The following is a 22,589-nucleotide window of genomic DNA, read 5'->3' on the forward strand; positions in this document are numbered from 1 at the left end:
TCGTCACATCAGCGCCTTTCTTCGTCAAATCGGTCAGGGGTTTAACCACACTAGAGAAGTTGGCAATGAAACGGCGATAAAAATTAGCAAAGCCCAAAAATTTCTGAAGGCTCTTCACAGATGTGGGTTGAATCCAGTCATGAATGGCTTGGACCTTAACAGGATCCATTTCTATAGACGAAGGAGAAAAAATAAAACCCAAAAAAGAGACCTTCTGAACTCCAAATAGGCACTTAGACCCCTTCACAAATAAAGCATTATCACAAAGGATCTGGAATACCATCCTGACCTGCTTCACATGAGACTCCCAATCATCGGAAAAAATCAAAATATCATCCAAATACACAATCAGGAATTTGTCAAGATAATTGCTGAAAATATCATGCATGAAAGACTGGAACACAGAAGGAGCATTAGAGAGCCCGAAAGGCATCACGAGGTATTCAAAATGGCCTTCGGGCGTATTAAATGCAGTTTTCCATTCGTCACCCTGTTTAATACGAACAAGATTATATGCCCCTCAAAGGTCAATCTTGGTAAACCAACTAGCCCCCTTAATCCTAGCAAACAAATCAGAGAGCAAAGGTAAAGGGTATTGGAATTTGACCGTGATCTTATTAAAAAGGCGATAATCAATACAGGGTCTTAAGGTACCTTCACACATAACGATATCGTTAACGATACCGTTGCTTTTTGTGACGTAGCAACGATATCGTTAAGGAAATCGTTATGTGTGGCAGCGACCAACGATCAGGCCCCTGCTGGGAGATCGTTGGTCGCTGAACAAAGTCCAGAACTTTATTTCGTCGCTGGATCTCCCGTGGACATCGCTGGATCGGCGTGTGTGACACCGATCCAGCAATGTCTTCACTGGTAACCAGGGTAAACATCGGGTTACTAAGCGCAGGGCCGCGCTTAGTAACCCGATGTTTACCCTGGTTACCAGCGTAAAAGTAAAAAAAAAACAAAACACTACATTCTTACCTACCGCTGTCTGTCCCCGGCGCTCTGCTTCTCTGCACTCCTCCTGTACTGGCTGTGAGCACAGCGGCCGGAAAGCAGAGCGGTGACGTCACCGCTCTGCTTTCCGGCTGACCGACGCTCACAGCCAGTACAGGAGGAGTGCAGAGCAGCTGAGCGCCGGGGACAGACAGCGGTAGGTAAGGCTACGTTCACATTAGCGTTGCGCGCCGGTGTGTCGGCGACGCAACGCTCGACGCACAAAAAACGCGCGCAAAAACGCTGCGTTTTGTGACGCGTGCGTCGTTTTTTGACGAAAATCGGACGCACGAAAAATGCAACTTGTTGCATTTTCTTGCGTCGGAAACGACGCACGTGTCGAAAAACGCAACCAAAAAAACGCACGCGTCCCCTATGTTAAACATAGGGGCGCGTCGCCGCTGCGTCGCTGACGCAACAGCGACGCACATTATCGGAACGCTAATGTGAACGTAGCCTAAGTACGTAGTGTTTGTTTTTTTTTACTTTTACGCTGGTAACCAGGGTAAACATCGGGTTACTAGGCGCGGCCCTGCGCTTAGTAACCCGATGTTTACCCTGGTTACCGGCATCGTTGGTCGCTGGAGAGCGGTCTGTGTGACAGCTCTCCAGCGACCAAACAGCAACGCTGCAGCGATCCGGATCGTTGTCGGTATCGCTGCAGCGTCGCTTAATGTGAAGGGGCCTTTAAGGAGCCATCCTTCTTGGCAACAAAAAAGAATCCCGCTCCCAATGGTGACGAAGACGGCCGAATATGCCCTTTCTCCAAAGACTCCTTAATATAACTCCGCATGGCGGCGTGCTCTGACACAGACAGATTGAAAAGTCGGCCCTTAGGGAACTTACAACCAGGAATCAAGTCAATAGCACAATCACAGTCCCTGTGCGGTGGAAGGGAACTGGACTTGGGCTCATCAAATACATCCTGGAAATCTAACAAAAATTCAGGAACATCAGAAGAGGGGGGAGAGGAAATTGACATCAAAGGAACGTCACTATGTTCCCCTTGACAACCCCAACTAGTCACAGACATTGATTTCCAATCCAGCACTGGATTGTGTACTTGTAACCATGGAAAACCCAGTACAACAACTTCATGTAAATTATGCAACACCAGAAAACGGCAATCTTCCTGATGTGCAGGAGCCGTGTACATAGTCATCTGTGTCCAGTACTGAGGTTTATTCTTGGCCAATGGTGTAGCATCAATGCCCCTCAAAGGGTATGGGACTCTGCAAAGGCTGAACAGAATCACCACAGTAAAAACACAGCCCATTCTGACGTCTGTATCCCCTCTGTTCTGCTCTAGTCAAAATCCTATCACATTGCATGGGCCCAGGACTTTGCTTAGAGGACACTGCCATATGGTGCACCACTTTGCGTTTGCGCAGGCGCCGATCAATCTGAATGGCCAGAGACAGATTCGCTCAAACCAACAGGCGTGGGAAACCCCACCATAACATCTTTAAGGGCTTCAGAAAGACCCTTTCTGAAAATTGCTGCCAGAGCGTCCTCATTCCATTTAGTGAGCACAGACCATTTTCTAAATTTCTGGCAGTATAATTCTGCCGCTTCCTGACCCTGACAGGGCCAATAGTGTTTTCTCAGCATGCTCTACAGAGTTAGGTTCGTCATACAATAATCCGAGCGATTGAAAAAAATGCATCTACATTAACCCCTTCGTGACATGCGCCGTACTAGTACTGCGCTGCCGGCACTGCATTAGTGCCAGCAGCAGTACTAGTACGGCGCACCGATCACCGCGGTCTCGCGCTGAGCGCCGCGGTGATCTGGTGCGGGTGTCAGCTGTATATGACAACTGACACCCCGCAGCAATGCCCACGATCGGCGCTATCGCCGATCGCGGGCATTTAACCCCTCTGATGCCGCTGTCAGTAGTGACAGCGGCATAGAGGGGGATCACGCAGGGACGGGGGCTCCCTGCGCTCTCACACCGGCGCAACGCAATGAGATCGCGTTGCTCCGGTGACCCGGAAGGAGTCCCCGGATCCAAGATGGCCGCCGGACTCCTTCCGGGTCATGAAGTGACCTGGCTAGCCGGCGCCTGCTGAGAGCAGGCGCTGGAGAGCCAGCTAAGCTGCCTGTCAGATCGTTGATCTGACAGTGTGCTATGCACAGTGTCAGATCAACGATCTGATCTAATACAGAGATGTCCCACCCTGGGACAATGTTAGAAAGTAAAAAAAAAAAAAAAAAAAAAAGAATGTGTAAAAAAATAAAATAAAAAAAAATCCCCAAATAAAAAAAAAAAAAACATTTCCCAATAAATCCATTTATTTATGTAAAAAAAACAATAAATGTACACATATTTGGTATCGCCGCGTCCGTAACGACCCTCTCTATAAAACTATCCCGCTAGTTAACCCCTTCAGTGAACAACGCAAAAAAAAAAGAAAAAAAACAAGGCAAAAAACAACGCTTTATTATCATACAGGCGAACAAAAAGTGGAATAAAACGCGATCAAAATGACGGATATAAATAACCATGGTACCGCTGAAAACGTCATCTTGTCCCGCAAAAAAAAAGCCATCATACAGCATCATCAGCAAAAAAATAAAAAAGTTATAGCTCTCAGAATAATGCGATGCAAAAACAATTATTTTTTTTATATAAAATAGTTTTTATTGTGTAAAAGCGCCAAAACATAAAAAAAATTACATAAATGAGGTATCGCTGTAATCGTACTGACCCGAAGAATAAAACTGCTTTATCCATTTTACCACACGTGGAACGGTATAAACGCCCCCCCTAAAAGAAATTCAGGAATAGCTGGTTTTTGTTCATTCCGCCTCCCAAAAATCGGAATAAAAAGCGATCAAAAAATGTCATCTGCCCGAAAATGTTACCAATAAAAACGTCAACTCGTCCCACAAAAAACAAGACCTCATATGACTCTGTGGGCCAAAATATGGATAAATTATAGCTCTCAAAATGTGGTGATGCAAAAACTATTTTTTGCAATAAAAAGCGTCTTTTAGTGTGTGACAGCTGCCAATCATAAAAATCCGCCAAAAAAAAAACGCTATAAAAGTAAATCAAACGCCCCTTCATCACCCCCTTAGTTAGGGAAAAATAATAAAATGTAAAAAAATGTATTTATTTCCATTTTCCCATTAGGGCTAGGGTTAGGGCTAGGGTTAGGGCTAGGGTTAGGGCTAGGGTTGGGGTTAGGGTTTCAGTTATAATTGGGGGTTTCCACTGTTTAGGCACATCAGGGGCTCTCCAAACGCGACATGGCGTCCGATCTCAATTCCAGCCAATTCTGCTTTGAAAAAGTAAAACAGGGCTCCTTCCCTTCCGAGTTCTCCTGTGTGCCCAAACAGTGGTTCCCCCCAACATATGGGGTATCAGCGTTCTCAGGACAAGTTGGACAACAACTTTTGGGGTCCAATTTGTCCTGTTACCCTTGGGAAAATAAAAACATAGGGGATAAAATATCATTTTCGTGGAAAAAAAAATATTTTTTATTTTCACGGCTCTGCGTTATAAACTGTAGTGAAACACTTGTTGGTTCAAAGCTCTCACAACACATCTAGATAAGTTCCTTGGGGGGTCTAGTTTCCAATATGGGGTCACTTGTGGTGGGTTTCTACTGTTTAGGTACATCAGGGGCTCTGCAAATGCAACATGACACCTGCAGTCCATTCCATCTAAGTCTGCATTTCAAACGGTGCTCCTTACCTTCCGAGCTCTGCCATGCACTCAAACGGTGGTTCCCCCCCAAATGTGGGGTATCAGCGTACTCAGGACAAATTGGACAATAACATTTGTGGTCCAATTTCTCCTGTTACCCTTGGGAAAAAAAAATTGCGGGCTAAAACATCATTTTGTGGAAAGAAAAAATGATTTTTTAATTTTCACAATGCTACATTCTAAACTTTAGTGAAACAATTGGGGGTTAAAAGTGCTCACCACACATCTAGATAAGTTCCTTAGGGGGTCTTCTTTCCAAAATGGGGTCACTTGTGGGGGGTTTCCACTGTTAAGGCACGTCAGGGGCTCTCCAAATGCGACATGGCGTCCGATCTCAATTCCAGCCAATTTTGCATTGAAAAGTCAAATGGCACTCCTTCCCTTCCGAGCTCTGCCATGCGCTCAAACAGTGGTTTATCCCCATATATGAAGTATCGACGTACTCAGGACAAATTGCACAACAACTTTTGGGGTCCAATTTATCCTTTTACCCTTGGGAAAATAAAAAATTTGGGGCAAAAAGATCATTTTTTGTGAAAATTAATATGAATTTTTTTTTTACGGCTCTACATTATAAACTTCTGTGAAGCACTTGGAGGTTCAAAGTGCTCACCACACATCTAGATTAGTTCCTTAGGGGGTCTACTTTCCAAAATGGTATCACTTGTGGGGTTTTCCACTGTTTAGGCACATCAGGGGCTCTCCAATCGTGACATGGGCTCCAATCTCAATTCCAGCAAATCTTGCATTGAAAAGTCAAATGGCGCTCCTTCCCTTCCGAGCTCTGCCATGTGCCCAAACAGTGGTTTACCCCCACATATGGGGTATCGGCGTACTCAGGACAAATTGTACAATGACTTTTGTGGTCCAATTTCTCCTGTTACCCTTGGTAAAATGAAACAAATTGGACCTGAAGTAAAAATTTTGTGAAAAAAAAAGTTAAATGTTCAATTTTTTTAAACATTCAAAAAATTCCTGTAACATAGTAACATAGTTAGTAAGGCCGAAAAAAGACATTTGTCCATCCAGTTCAGCCTATATTCCATCATAATAAATCCCCAGATCTACGTCCTTCTACAGAACCTAATAATTGTATGATACAATATTGTTCTGCTCTAGGAAGACATCCAGGCCTCTCTTGAACCCCTCGACTGAGTTCGCCATCACCACCTTCTCAGGCAAGCAATTCCAGATTCTCACTGCCCTAACAGTAAAGAATCCTCTTCTATGTTGGTGGAAAAACCTTCTCTCCTCCAGACGCAAAGAATGCTCCCTTGTGCCCGTCACCTTCCTTGGTATAAACAGATCCTCAGCGAGATATTTGTATTGTCCCCTTATATACTTATACATGGTTATTAGATCGCCCCTCAGTCGTCTTTTTTCTAGACTAAATAATCCTAATTTCGCTAATCTATCTGGGTATTGTAGTTCTCCCATCCCCTTTATTAATTTTGTTGCCCTCCTTTGTACTCTCTCTAGTTCCATTATATCCTTCCTGAGCACCAGTGCCCAAAACTGGACACAGTACTCCATGTGCGGTCTAACTAGGGATTTGTACAGAGGCAGTATAATGCTCTCATCATGTGTATCCAGACCTCTTTTAATGCACCCCATGATCCTGTTTGCCTTGGCAGCTGCTGCCTGGCACTGGCTGCTCCAGGTAAGTTTATCATTAACTAGGATCCCCAAGTCCTTCTCCCTGTCAGATTTACCCAGTGGTTTCCCATTCAGTGTGTAATGGTGATATTGATTCCCTCTTCCCATGTGTATAACCTTACATTTATCATTGTTAAACCTCATCTGCCACCTTTCAGCCCAAGTTTCCAACTTATCCAGATCCATCTGTAGCAGAGTACTATCTTCTCTTGTATTAACTGCTTTACATAGTTTTTTATCATCTGCAAATATCGATATTTTACTGTGTAAACCTTCTACCAGATCATTAATGAATATGTTGAAGAGAACAGGTCCCAATACTGACCCCTGCGGTACCCCACTGGTCACAGCGACCCAGTTAGAGACTATACCATTTATAACCACCCTCTGCTTTCTATCACTAAGCCAGTTACTAACCCATTTACACACATTTTCCCCCAGACCAAGCATTCTCATTTTGTGTACCAACCTCTTGTGCGGCACGGTATCAAACGCTTTGGAAAAATCGAGATATACCACGTCCAATGACTCACCGTGGTCCAGCCTATAGCTTACCTCTTCATAAAAACTGATTAGATTGGTTTGACAGGAGCGATTTCTCATAAACCCATGCTGATATGGAGTTAAACAGTTATTCTCATTGAGATAATCCAGAATAACATTCCTCAGAAACCCTTCAAATATTTTACCAACAATAGAGGTTAGACTTACTGGCCTATAATTTCCAGGTTCACTTTTAGAGCCCTTTTTGAATATTGGCACCACATTTGCTATGCGCCAGTCCTGCGGAACAGACCCTGTCGCTATAGAGTCCCTAAAAATAAGAAATAATGGTTTATCTATTACATTACTTAGTTCCCTTAGTACTCGTGGGTGTATGCCATCCGGACCCGGAGATTTATCTATTTTAATCTTATTTAGCCGGTTCCGCACCTCTTCTTGGGTTAGATTGGTGACCCTTAATATAGGGTTTTCATTGTTTCTTGGGATTTCCCCTAGCATTTCATTTTCCACCGTGAATACCGTGGAGAAGAAGGTGTTTAATATGTTAGCTTTTTCCTCGTCATCTACAACCATTCTTTCCTCACTATTTTTTATAGTGAAGCACCTGAAGGGTTAATAAACTTTTTGAATGTGGTTTTGAGTACCTTGAGGGGTGCAGTTTTTAGAATGGTGTCACTTTTGGGCATTTTCTGTCATATAGACCCCTCAAAGTCACTTCAAGTGTGAGGTGGTCCGTAAAAAAATGGTTTTGCAAATTTTGTTGCAAAAATGAGAAATCGCTGGTCAACTTTTAACCCTTATAACGTCCTAACAAAAAAAAATTATGTTTCCAAAATTGTGCTGATGTAAAGCAGACATGTGGGAAATGTTGTTTATTAACTATATTATGTGATATAACTCTCTAATTTAAGGGCATAAAAACTAAGAGTTTGAAAATTGCTAAATTTTCATAATTTCCGACAAATTTTTGTTTTTTTCACAAATAAATGCAAGTCATATCGAAGAAGTTTTACCACTATCATGAAGTACAATATGTCACGAGAAAACAGTGTCAGAATCACCGGGATCCGTTGAAGCGTTTCAGAGTTATGACCTCATAAAGTGACAGTGGTCAGAATTGTAAAAATTGGCCCTGTCACTTAGGTGAAAACAGGCTTTGGGGTGAAGGGGTTAAGCAATGCTGGATTTCCTGACTCAAGTGAGAATGCCCAGTCCTGAGGGTCGCCACGCAGTAGAGAAATAACTATCTTTACTTGCTGAACGGGGTCACCACAGGAACGGGGTCTCAGAGCAAAAAACAATTTGCAGTTATTTTTAAAGTTCAAAAACTTAGATCTATCCCCATAAAACAAATCCGGAGTAGGAATTCTAGGCTCTAAGGCCGGAGTCTGAACCACATAATCTTGAATACTCTGTACTCTTGCAGCAAGCTGATCCACACGAGAAAACAAACCCTGAACATCCATGCCTGCATCCAAATCCCGAATCACCCGGAGATCAAGAAGAAGGAAAAAGACAAAACAAACTAAAGAAAAAAAAAAATAATAATAATAGCTCAGTCAGAACTCTTTTTCTCTTCCTTCTTTTGAGAGGCATTCAGCTCATTTTTGGCCAGTTGTACTGTTATGATCTGGTGATTAGGGAACGACATGCGTCTAGCTCTGAGCAGGTGGCAACTATACTGACCGCAGTCCCTAAGCTCAACACAACACTAGAAGCAGCCGTGGAATGCTCCTCACTCGGCCTAGGCATCTCGTCACAGCCTAAGAGCTAACTACCCCTAAAGATAGAAGCAGGAAAACTATCTTGCCTCAGAGAAAATCCCCAAAGGATAGATTAGCCCCCCACAAATAATGACTGTGAGAGGAGAAGGAAATGACATACGTAGTATGAAACAAGATTGAGCACAGGAGGCCACTTCTAGCTAAATAGAAATAGTACAGAACAGAACGCTGTGCGGTCAGTAAAAAAAAAAAAACTAGAAAAAGTCCACCGCAGAGAAATGCAAAAATCTCCACACCTGACTAAAGGTGTGGAGGGCAAACTCTGCTGCCCAGAGCTTCCAGCTAACTGAATAGATCCATACTGAAAAGCTGGACAAATGAACAGAAACAAAGAAAGTGCTGAACAACAAATCCAAAACAAGAGAACCGCAAAAGGACAAGCAAGGACTTAGCTTTTGATGAACTGGTCAGAGTGTCAGGAAAGTCCTAAGAGCAATGACTCCAGGCAGGAACAATTGACAACTGGCATTGAATGAGGGATAAGGCCAGACTAATATAGCCGAGCCAGAAAGACGATCAGTGAAAACAGCTGCTGAAGCTAAATCCAAGAAGCAGCCAAACCACTAAAAACCACAGGAGGGAGCCAAAGAGCAGAACTCACAAAAATGCTACTTACAACCACCGGAGGGAGCCCAAGAGCGGAATTCACAACATGTTTGGCACTCCTATTTTTGGGCTCACATCTCTACATACCCGGTGGTACGTATGATCGCCAGGTATCATCCACGTGTCTTATTAGACAGTCTATGGGCTGGTAATATCAAAGCTTGAGTGCAGAATTTGGGACCCCGCTCTTATTTCTTCCCACGCTTTGCCTGACACCGGCCCTGGCTGGTTCTCATTTTTACAATGAAATTTCTCTGTGACCAGATTTTCGTTACAGTGTGTCAGCGTCACTTACCCGGATGTTGACCTGCTCGCTCACGGTGGACGTCGTTTTGTTCCGTTTCTTCACCTCCAGTAGCTCCACCAACGGCCGGATGGTCATTCCCTGAGTGAAGCGGCAGATAACGATGCGAAGTAACAGGGAAGAAAAGTAGAAAATATTCAGACTCACAAAGAAACAATGTATCCAATGTAGAAGAACTGCCCCAGAACCAAGAAGGGAGCGTCTGTGTAGTTACATTGTCATATCTCACATATTCATGCAAAGAAGATTTGTATTCAGCAGCCTGGGAAAGCTGAGTGACCACCCCCTGGGATTATAAATGCTGACCCACTTTCCAAAATTCCCTCCCTGAGGCTCATCCTACAGGCATTAGCTGAAAAAAGTCAGAAAACCTTCCATTAATCACCCATAACCAGCACATCCATGAGCCATAATCTCTGCAGAATGCGAAAAAGTGAGCTCTCCTCGGGGGAGGGGCCTGAGTAAATGATGCGGAGCGTCCTCTGCAGGATCCTCCCCCACCTACTTTACTGTCATTTCATCTGATAGATGGACGTTATGATATCTGCCCAGGACTGACCTGGACAAAGACCGTGAAGAGGATGACGGCGCTGGTGGCCGCAATAAACAGACGCTTTGGTGTCATATCGGGGAGAAGAAAGACCAACGAGAAACAGATGGCCCCGCGAAGTCCACCATAGGCGATAATGAACTGATTCTTCTTGGAGATGACGTTCAGGCAGAACTTGTTCAAAATGATCGTCAGGACTACAACCCCTATAATAGACAGAATCATCAGGACTACAACTCCCATAATAGGACAATCATCAGGAGGACTACAACTCCCATAATAGGACAATCATCAGGAGGACTACAACTCATGATAGGACAATGATCAGGAGGACTACAACTCTAATAATAACACAATCATCAGAACTACAACTCCCATAATTGGACAATCATAAGGACTACAACTCCCATAATAACACAATCATCAGGACTACAACTCCCATAATAACACAATCATCAGGACTACAACTCCCATAATAGCACAAACATCAGGACTACAACTCCCATAATAGCACAAACATCAGGACTACAACTCCCATAATAGGACAATCATCAGGACTACAACCCCTATAATAACAATCATCAGGAGGACTACAACTCCCATAATAACACAATCATCAGGACTTCAACTCCCATAATAGCACAATCATCAGGACTACAACTCCCATAATAGCACAATCATCAGGACTACAACTCCCATAATAGCACAAACATCAGGACTACAACTCCCTTAATAGGGCAATCATCAGGACTACAACTCCCATAATAACACAATCATCAGGACTACAACTCCTATAATAGCACAATCATCAGGACTAAAACTCCCATAATAGAGCAATCATCAGGACTACAACCCCTTTAATAGCACAATTATCAGGACTACAATCCCTATAATATCACAATCATCAGGACTACAACTCCCATAATAACACAATCATCAGGACTAAAACTCCCATAATAGAGCAATCATCAGGACTACAACCCCTTTAATAGCACAATTATCAGTCATCCCCAAAGTCATCCCCCGCCAAAGCCGCCAGACTTACGCCATAATCCCCGACATATGGAAGATTTCTGCCGTCAGATAAGCCAGATAGCTGTACAGAAAGACAAACAGCGGCTCGATAACGCGGATGTATACAGTGCCCAGATAATCAGTGCCCACCATACCACTATATACATCCACTTATTGTATACAGTGCCCAGATACTCAGTGCCCACCATACCACTATATACATCCACTTACTGTATACAGTGCCCAGATAATCAGTGCCCACCATACCACTATATACATCCACTTATTGTATACAGTGTCCAGATAATCAGTGCCCACCATACCACTATATACATCCACTTACTGTATACAGTGCCCAGATAATCAGTGCTCACCATATACATCCACTTATTGTATACAGTGTCCAGATAATCAGTACCCACCATACCACTGTATACATCCACGTCTTATATACAGTGCCCAGATAATCAGTGCCCACCATACCACTATATGCATCCACTTATTTTATACAATGCCCAGATAATCAGTGCCCACCACACCACTATATAAATCCACGTATTGTATGCAGAGCCCAGATAATCAGTGCCCACCATACCACTATATGCATCCACTTATTACATATCAGGACTACAACCCCTTTAATAGCACAATTATCAGGACTACAATCCCTATAATAACACAGTCATCAGGACTACAACTCCCATAATAACACAATCATCAAGACTACAACCCCTTTAATAGCACAATCATCAGGACAACAACTCTCATCATGATACAATCTGGAGCACAGACTGCAGCTTTTCTGCAGGTGGACTTTTCTGCTGAGGACATGGAGCCGCTTTTTTGGCTGAAGATCGATATAAATAAAGTAGATCGCAATAATTCATCCTGTGAGGGACTTTTGGGGGCATCACTGCACCCCTGATCATGCCAAGTCTCCCCTTGCACAGTTGGAGTCGACGTCATACCTGACGCACGCCAGAACAAACAGAAGACGATGGTGAGGAGGATGAAGGGCCAGCTCCACTGGTGATGGCTCTCCACAGTGTAGAATCCGAGGAAGAAGAAGATGAGCGTCTCGCTGACGCTGCTCCACATCTTCATGAAGTACTTCACCGTGGTGTACGACTTCTGCGAGATGTTCTCCTCCACGTAGCGCTTCATACTCACCGAGCACGAGATGATCCTGTGGACGAAACCGTGTAAGCAGAATATCAGAGTCCTGTTCTCAGATCCGGGCACCAGCCTGCCTGTGCCCAAAGTCATCCCCCGCCAAAGCCGCCAGACTTACGCCATAATCCCCGACATATGGAAGATTTCTGCCGTCAGATAAGCCAGATAGCTGTACAGAAAGACAAACAGCGGCTCGATAACGCGGATGTGCTCCGTAAAGCGTGTCGTGAAGGCCGCCAAAAGCCCAAATATCAGGCCAACCAGAGTCCCGCCGATGCCAACCACAAAGATATTGCCAATTCCAATAAAGATGTCACTTGGCAGGATGTCCTTCATGCCATCGAAGGCTTTGAAAAGTTTATACAGGACCTGAAGAAAAATGTAACGCTCATGTTTATGGATGTGTATAATGGTGCCATACAGTGCCCAGATAATCAGTGCCCATCACACCACTATATACATCAACTTATTATATACAGTCCCCAGATATTCAGTGCCCACCACACCACTATATACATCCATTTACTGTATACAGTGCCCAGATAATCAGTGCCCACCACACCACTGTATGCATATCCACTTCTTATATTCAGTGCCCAGAGAATCAGTGTCCACCACACCACTATATACATACACTTACTGTATACAGTGTCCAGATAATCAGTGCCCACCACACCACTATATGCATCCACGTCTTATATACAGTGCCCAGATAATCAGTGTCCACCACACCACTATATACATCCACTTACTGTATACAGTGCCCAGATAATCAGTGCCCACCATACCACTATATACATCCACTTACTGTATACAGTGTCCAGATATTCAGTGCCCACCACACCACTGTATGCATATCCACTTCTTATATACAGTGCCCACCACACCACTATATACATTCACTTACTGTATACAGTGCCCAGATAATCTGTGCCCACCACACCACTATATGCATCCACTTATTGTATACAGTGTCCAGATAATCTGTGCCCACCACTATATACATCCACTTATTGTATACAGTGCCCAGATAATCAGTGCCCACCATACCACTATATACATCCACTTATTGCATACAGTGTCCAGATAATCTGTGCCCACCACACCACTATATACATCCACTTATTGTATACAGTGTCCAGATAATCAGTGCCCACCACACCACTATATACATCCACTTACTGTATACAGTGCCCACCATACCACTATATACATCCACTTACTGTATACAGTGCCCAGATAATCAGTGCCCACCATACCACTATATACATCCACTTATTGTATACAGTGTCCAGATAATCTGTGCCCACCACACCACTATATACATCAACTTATTACAGTCCCCAGATATTCAGTGCCCACCACACCACTATATACATCCACTTACTGTATACAGTGCCCAGATAATCAGTGCCCACCATACCACTATATACATCCACTTATTGTATACAGTGTCCAGATAATCTGTGCCCACCACACCACTATATACATCAACTTATTACAGTCCCCAGATATTCAGTGCCCACCACACCACTATATACATCCACTTACTGTATACAGTGCCCAGATAATCAGTGCCCACCATACCACTATATACATCCACTTATTGTATACAGTGTCCAGATAATCTGTGCCCACCACACCACTATATACATCAACTTATTACAGTCCCCAGATATTCAGTGCCCACCACTATATACATCCACTTACTGTATACAGTGTCCAGATAATCAGTGCCCACCACACCACTATATACATCCACTTACTGTATACAGTGTCCAGATAATCTGTGCCCACCACACCACTATATACAACAACTTATTATATACAGTCCCCAGATATTCAGTGCCCACCACACCACTATATACATCCACTTACTGTATACAGTGTCCAGATAATCAGTGCCCACCACACCACTGTATGCATATCCACTTCTTATATACAGTGTCCAGATAATCAGTGCCCACCACACCACTGTATGCATATCCACTTCTTATATACAGTGCCCACCACACCACTATATATATTCACTTACTGTATACAGTGCCCAGATAATCTGTGCCCACCACACCACTATATACATCCACTTATTGTATACAGTGTCCAGATAATCTGTGCCCACCACTATATACTTCCACTTATTGTATACAGTGCCCAGATAATCAGTGCCCACCATACCACTATATACATCCACTTATTGTATACAGTGTCCAGATAATCAGTGCCCACCATACCACTATATATATCCACTTATTGTATACAGTGTCCAGATAATCTGTGCCCACCACACCACTATATACATCCACTTATTGTATACAGTGCCCAGATAATCAGTGCCCACCATACCACTATATATATCCACTTATTGTATACAGTGTCCAGATAATCTGTGCCCACCACACCACTATATACATCCACTTATTGTATACAGTGCCCAGATACTCAGTGCCCACCATACCACTATATACATCCACTTATTGTATACAGTGCCCAGATAATCAGTGCCCACCATACCACTATATACATCCACTTATTGTATAGTGTCCAGATAATCAGTGCCCACCATACCACTATATGCATCCACTTACTGTATACAGTGCCCAGATAATCAGTGCTCACCATATACATCCACTTATTGTATACAGTGTCCAGATAATCAGTACCCACCATACCACTGTATACATCCACGTCTTATATACAGTGCCCAGATAATCAGTGCCCACCATACCACTATATGCATCCACTTATTTTATACAATGCCCAGATAATCAGTGCCCACCACACCACTATATAAATCCACGTATTGTATGCAGAGCCCAGATAATCAGTGCCCACCATACCACTATATGCATCCACTTATTACATACAGTGTCACGATAATCAGTGCCCACCATACCACTATATGCATCCACTTATTACATACAGTGTCCAGATAATCTGTGCCCACTACACCTCTATATATCCACTTATTGTATACAGTGCCCAAATAATCAGTGCCCACCACACCACTATATACATCCAATTATTGTATACATGTGGGGGTTGCCTGGTTGCTAGGGAATCACCACATGTAATCAAGCTGTCTAGTAGCCGCAAATCATTCAGCTGCCAAAAGGAAAACTAAATCTCCAAGCTCTAAAAAAAAATATATACTCGGAGATCACCTGAGCATGCTCTGGAAAACCCAAGCAATGAGTACACTCACTCATCACTAATTGCAAGCAAACAGGTCACAGGTGAGGATGTTACCTTTAGGCCGGGATCACACACAGTGAGATACGGCCGAGTCTCGCAGGTTAAAACCAAGCTCTGGCACCGGCACTCCAGAGCGGAGCGTGCAGCCGCACAGCAATACATGGAGCCGCTCGCTCCGCCCCGGAGTGCCGGTGCCAGAGCTTGTTTTTAACCTGCGAGACTCGGCCGTATCTCGCTGTAGTGTGACTCCGGCCTTAGTAGCCATTCAAACCCATTTGTGTCATCTTCTGTGCATGTTATCAGGCCAAAATCACCAGGGTATGTGAACTTTTGATGAGGGTCATTTGGATGTTTTGGGTTATCAGTATGATTTAAAAAGAGAAAACACAGAAACACAGTAATCTGACAATAAATGGCTTCACCCAACCACTAACCATGAGTGGAGGAAAAGTGTTGGTGTTATCATTCATATTCTCTGACAAAAAGGACAAGAAAGCAAAAATTCTGCCGGGGTATGTAAACTTTTGAGCACAACTGTATACCAGGATGGGGGATATATATACAGGGATGGGCTCAGGATGGAGGTTATATATACCTATATACCATCCTGCCCCGGTCTGAACTCACCACAGTCACTGCGTCATTGAGCAAAGATTCTCCGAACACTAAGATATAAAGTTTCTCATTCACGTGAATCTCCTCAAAGACCGAGAGAACAGCGACCGGATCCACGGCGGCGATCAGACTCCCGAACCACAGATTCTGCAGCAGAGAGATGTCCGTCAGCCCAAACGCCTTCACCTGGCAGATCCCATAAAGGGACAGTCCGATCCCCAAGACGTTCCAGAGGGTCCCCAGGACGGCGTACCACAGGATGGGGCCCAGGTTCTCAAAGAAAGGCCGAATGGGGAGAAAGTAACCGGCGTCCAGGACGATGGGGGGCAGGAGGTAGAGGAAGAAGACGTCGCTGTTCATCACTGGGGCCTGTTTACTCGCAAAGTAAATGATCCCCCCCATAATGAGGCCCAAAATGATGAGGACGCAGCTCTCCGGGACCACTGTGCGGACCCTGGGAGAGAAGTGGAAACCTGCAGAAATAGAAAGAGCACTCAGTTACCATCGGGGCAGCTGAAAGTTTGTTACAATGTATCAGTGCTGTTAACTGAGGGGTTGTTACAATGTATCAATGCAGTTAGCTGAGGGGTTGTTCCAACGTATCAGTGCAGTTAGCTGAGGGGTTGTTCCAACGTATCAGTGCAGTTAGCTGAGGGGTTGTTACAATGTATCAGTGCAGTTAGCTGAGGGGTTGTTACAATGTATCAGTGCAGTCAGCTGTGTAGTTGTTACAATGTGTCAGTGAAGTTAGCCGAGTATTTGTTACAATGTATTAATGCTGTTAGCTGAGGGGTTGTTACAATGTATCAGTGCAGTTAGCTGAGTATATATCAGGGTATGTTTCCACGGTCAGTAAATGCTTCGGGTTGGACAATGTGTACATCCGCAGCGTCCAACCCACAGTATCCAGACGTTACAGCATAGTTGATGGGATTTCAAGAAATCCCATCTCCACTGTGCGTTCACCGGCACCCGCGGATTACCTGCGGAGACGGACATGAGGCGTGTCTTTCCAGACCGCAGCATGCCTATTTTGTGGAGATGCTCAGTTTCTGCAAGATGAATATTGCCCGTACAATGTATTGAGCGCAGTGATTCCACACTGTTCAATGAACATATGCGGAATGAAATGGGTTAAAAAGCCGGCAGCGCTTTGGACACAGCGGACATGAGCTGCATCTAAAGCGCTGCCTGACCGTGGAAACGTACCCTCACAATGTATCAGTGCAGTTAGCTGCGGGATTGTTACAATTTTTTTTGTTGTTGTTGAAACTATATGATATATTACATATAGCTGTGTGAGTATATAGTCACTGTTATCCTCATTTTTTATATATATGCTTCTTGGTTCTTATTTTAGAAAAACACAGCCTATCATATGTATATAAATTAATTATGAACCTCCCTCATGATTGAATGTCATGTATCTATGGTGGTTATGTATTTATTGTTTGTTAAATATTTTCTTATTTAGAATGAACCCTTGATAAAGGCTAATTAAGCCGAAACGTTGGGATGTTCGCTTCTGCTAAAAAATTCTCTTCTGTTTATCGTCATCTGTAAAATCCCAGATTTGAATTTGATGAAATAAACCTTTTTTCCATTGCAACCTGATGTCTCTACTCAATGTGTGCCCGAGGTTACTATATGAACAATGTATCAGTGCTGTTAGCTGAGTAGTTGTTACAATGTATCAGTTCAGTTAGCTGAAGGATTTTTACAATGTATCAGTGTTGTTAGCTGTTTGGTTGTTACAGTGTATCAGTGCAGTTTGCTGTGAGGTTGTTACAATGTATCAGTATATTTGGCTGTGTGCTTGTTACAATGTATCAGCATGTTTGGCTATGTGTTTGTTACAATGTATCAGCATGGTTGGCTGTGTGCTTGTTACAATGTATCAGTATGTTTGGCTGTGTGCTTGTTACAATGTATCAGTATGTTTGGCTGTGGGCTTGTTACAATGTATCAGTATGTTTGGCTGTGGGCTTGTTACAATGTATCAGCATGGTTGGCTGTGTGCTTGTTACAATGTATCAGCATGTTTGGCTGTGGGCTTGTTACAATGTATCAGTATGTTTGGCTGTGTGCTTGTTACAATGTATCAGCATGTTTGGCTGTGTGCTTGTTACAATGTATCAGTATGTTTGGCTGTGTGCTTGTTACAATGTATCAGCATGGTTGGATGTGTGCTTGTTACAATGTATCAGTATGTTTGGCTGTGTGCTTGTTACAATGTATCAGTATGTTTGGCTGTGGGCTTGTTACAATGTATCAGTATGTTTGGCTGTGTGCTTGTTACAATGTATCAGCATGGTTTGCTGTGTGCTTGTTACAATGTATCAGCATGGTTTGCTGTGTGCTTGTTACAATGTATCAGTATGTTTGGCTGTGTGCGTGTTACAATGTATCAGTATGTTTGTCTGCGGGCTTGTTACAATGTATCAGCATGGTTTGCTGTGTGCTTGTTACAATGTATCAGTATGTTTGGCTGTGTGCTTGTTACAATGTATCAGTATGTTTGGCTGTGCGCTTGTTACAATGTATCAGTATGTTTGGTTGTGGGCTTGTTACAATGTATCAGTATGTTTGGCTGTGGGCTTGTTACAATGTATCAGTATGTTTGGCTGTGGGCTTGTTACAATGTATCAGCCCAGGTAAATCCAGGACAGGACACACCCTGCTGGTTCCCTCACACAGGCAGGGCGGACAGACCACTGGGGCGATCTGCAAAAGGCCCTTGGATGTTTTTGAACGGGGGCCTCTCCTGACTGTATCCGCTCCTGCACACAGGATTGTTGCCTCCGACACATTATAACAAACCTTCAGCTGTGAAAAGCTTTAGATCTAAATAATGAACAATCTCATTCACTGAAACAAGCAGAGATTTTTAAAATGGTGGCTAATTATAACAGACTGGACAATTCACTGGCAGCAAGCAGAGATCTGTGACATTACAGTCACGTGTCCTAGATCGGGGGGGGCCCTTACTAGAGTGGTCACATCACAAATGTTTAACGCCATCTTGTCCTCCCCCCGGGACACCTATGGGCATCATCCCTGGTGAAGAGAAGGGCGCCGCCACCTCTTACCAATCTTGGCGAACGAGGCCAGCAAAATGCACAGGGTGATCTCGAAGGGCGTCTTCACGTGGTGATACTCCATGGAGAAGATGTTCACTTGGGAGCCATTCCTGGACACATTGTCCACCTCAGGGGGGGGCGACGTCTGTTCTTTGGGGGATGCTGAGAGTAGGTGAATGCAGAAGATCAGGACAAGAGCCCCCATCATCTTCCTCGGGAGAGACATAGCTGAAGTGTCCTTCCCGCTCTGGTCAGGGATCAGACTGCGAGGGGAGATCCGCGGTGAAATGTCCCATGTGCAATCCCTGGACCGTCTCCAACCTCAGATCTGGAAAATTCCACAAAACGAGTCGTTAATAGAGAACGATTATCTCCCGGGTTAATCACACCATGATGGGTCTCTGCAGCACTTACAGCAACTATGAGAGGAGGGAGGAATGTAAAATCTCCGTGAGTTGCAGACTTAGGGCGGCCAATGTCTCCGCTCTTGTTGCATGCTCCTTGTAGATCTTGGATTCCATGTAGATCCCCCTCTATATGTTCTGCTGCATTAAATGTGGGGTCCGGCAGGTCCTGGAGGAGAATGGACTGTCCAGAGGTTCGCAACTGGCTGAGCGTAGTGACGATGAGATCTACGGGGTCACGAAAGTGACAGGTAGCATGGAGGAGCCATAGAAGTAGGCGGCCTGGTGCCGTGTAGGAGTGTGCTGGTTACAGTGTGACCGGAGCCCACCGTATTTCACCAATAATAGTCCCAAATTCTGGTTGCCTCAGGACTCAAGTTCATAGTCATGGGAAGGCAGGGGATGGGGTTTTCATAAAATGGACATTCCAGGTTAAGTCAAATGCGTTCCCGGGAGGTTTGGTGGTGTTCATGAGACACGTAGGTTTGGATGGGACTTCAATGCCTCCCGAAATGTGGGCAGCTATGACCGGCATGAGTCCCTTTGTGACCTGGGACACACAACTTTTATGGGATTGGTTTGGAATTGTAGACTGAGGATGAAAGGTGCAGATATGGGACTAAGGTCTTGTAGATGCTGAGGAGCAGGCGAGGACGCCTAGCGAAGTCTGGCAAGTGAGCCATGGGGTGAACAGTGGGCTAGCTAGTGATTCTTGTGGGCCACCGGTGAACTAATGATGAATGAAGACAATCATCAGTGGTTGGCTCTGTAGAGTCTACTGGGGCTGTGAGAACCGGTCGTGGTGAAGGTGGGCAACTCACGCCAGTGGGACACTGCACTTGACTTCTATAAGAGGGTTATGAGGATCCTTCTGGGTCAAGATTCTAGCAGTTCCGGCCGTATTGACCTAGGATGTAGCCTGATGGTACAACCCTGGAATTTACTGAAGAAAGCAAAATGAGCATAAACCCTACAGCAAGTAAATGACTGAATAGTAATAGTGCGTGAAAGTAACATCCGGGACTCAGTTATTGCTATTTTGATAAAATAAGCATAAAAGCCGTCCCACCGCGACAAGGTGCACGCATTGCAATGGTCCTAGTCTGTCTCTAGTATTATAACCTGAACATGTATGACACAACATCAATGTGAATAGGGGCAGAGCAGGACAGGGTCCCCCCTATGAGCTAAACATTTAACCTGCATACTTTCCAGTGGATGGGGGTCTCAATCGGGGTCCTGTTCTGCCTTATTCACACTGACGTTGTTTGTTACATGTTAAGGCTTTAATACTAGAGACAGGTTAGGCCTGTCCCAATGGATACGTCTTGTTATGGTGCGATGGCTTTTATGCTTTCTTTTTAAATTAAAATAACACTAAGCAGGTACCTTATGTTATTTCTATGTACTATCACTATTTTCTTATTTACTTGCTGTAGAATATACGCTCATTTTGTTTTTTTTCTTCAGCTTTGTCCGTGAAATGGTGACAGTGTGAACGCTCTCTTACACTTTGCACATGTACCAGCTTATATCCTGGCGCAGGTTTTTTTATTTTCCTGGAAGTTACTGGCAAATAACGTAAGGCTCTGGGATATAGCAGTGTTGGCGCGAGACTGTGTGTGAGCTAATACTATTGGTTTAAGATATGTACCAGTGACAAAGACGTAAGAAACAGAGAATCTTGAATTGTTTGATGTTTTCCAGTTTGTTTCACTTTGCAACAATAGAAACAACACTGAATGTTGTGCCTCTTAGGCAAAGTTCACACTGGGCTTTTTTTATGCAGCAAAGCCTGAGTGCTTGGCAGGAAAGAAGCTGCAGCAAAGACACAGGTTTTGCTGCGCTTTTTCATGCGTTTTTTTTCCAATGAAATCAGTGGGTGAAAAATGCTGAAGTGTCATGCTCTAGGTCCAGAAAACCATGCAAAGCGCAAAATACAAGACAAAAAAACAAACTGTGTGCATGAGATTACTGAAATCTCATAGACATAGCTGGTACTGAAAAACGCAGCTGAAAAACTAGCATCAGAAAACGCGCCGAAAAAATGCAACAAAAACGCCCAGTGTGAACTTAGCCTTAAAGTGTCAGTTACAAAACTGCATTGTGAACTGTTGGGTCAGGCTCAGTGGTCAATGCTGGTGTTATTTAACATCAGGACCCGGATTTGAGTCTCACCAAAAGTGATGTATGCATGGGAACTGACAGTTTCCTCTTCGCCATAACTACGAGAAGACATTTATCATCCCAGTCATGGGGAGCAGAATACATGAGAACATTAAGGCTCCATATCAATGGCAGAACCTCCTCCTGAGCCTACAGTGTGTGCACTTCCCACTGGGTTATCAGCACCGGGGTCCCTACAGGACTTTTTCTGGTGTTCCTCCACTGTCACACTTGAACCTGTAATGGATTATTATCATCTGTATGAAAACAAATGAATAAAACAATAAATAATCTACAATCACCATCAGGGAACAATGATATTATCTACAGTGAAGAAAACAGAGAAATTGTCCAGTCGTTAATGGGATAATGGATCAATTCCGAGGAGATTCATGATGAATAATTGAAATAGTGAGAGATGGAAAATCAGAGCATAAAATAGTAAAACAATACACTCTACAATGGATACAAGAGAGAACAACAATTTCAGAACCAACATCCCCGAGAACAACCCAAACAATGGTGCAAGTAAAGTGATACATACAAACAGCATGGTGCAAGTAAAGTGATACATACAAACAACATGGTGCGAGTGCCTCTCGAATGTACAGTAGATGAGAAAGCACTTGTACTACAAGTAACCTTTTACAATTGTAGGAGATGTGGCGGTACATATAATACTCCACTCCCTTCTCTTGTGATAAAGTTATAATAGCTGCTATGTGCCTAATGTATATAATGTTATATTGCATGTACTTGTGAAATAGTGAAAGTGTAGTATTGAAGTTTGGACACTAGATGTGGCACAATAATGTGCATAGTCA

At 43.8% G+C, this 22,589-nt stretch overlaps 1 protein-coding gene across 1 annotated transcript in view; it reads right to left on the minus strand.

Moving 5' to 3' along the window:
- The window catches only part of LOC138661442 (sodium/hydrogen exchanger 2-like), a 50,234-nt gene extending 30,778 nt beyond the window's left edge, over window positions 1–19,456 (minus strand). The window contains exons 1-6 of the mRNA XM_069746125.1: window positions 19,205–19,456; window positions 16,128–16,588; window positions 12,424–12,674; window positions 12,101–12,318; window positions 10,128–10,324; window positions 9,560–9,649 (exon numbers count right to left, since the gene is read on the minus strand). Of these exons, the coding sequence (XP_069602226.1) occupies window positions 9,560–9,649; window positions 10,128–10,324; window positions 12,101–12,318; window positions 12,424–12,674; window positions 16,128–16,588; window positions 19,205–19,421 (1,434 nt within the window). The 5' untranslated portion in view covers window positions 19,422–19,456. The remainder of the gene's footprint in view (window positions 1–9,559; window positions 9,650–10,127; window positions 10,325–12,100; window positions 12,319–12,423; window positions 12,675–16,127; window positions 16,589–19,204) is intronic.
- Window positions 19,457–22,589: the final 3,133 nt, after the last annotated feature.

The sequence above is a fragment of the Ranitomeya imitator genome, chromosome 2 (genome assembly GCF_032444005.1).
Source record: "Ranitomeya imitator isolate aRanImi1 chromosome 2, aRanImi1.pri, whole genome shotgun sequence".
Taxonomy (NCBI): domain Eukaryota; kingdom Metazoa; phylum Chordata; class Amphibia; order Anura; family Dendrobatidae; genus Ranitomeya; species Ranitomeya imitator.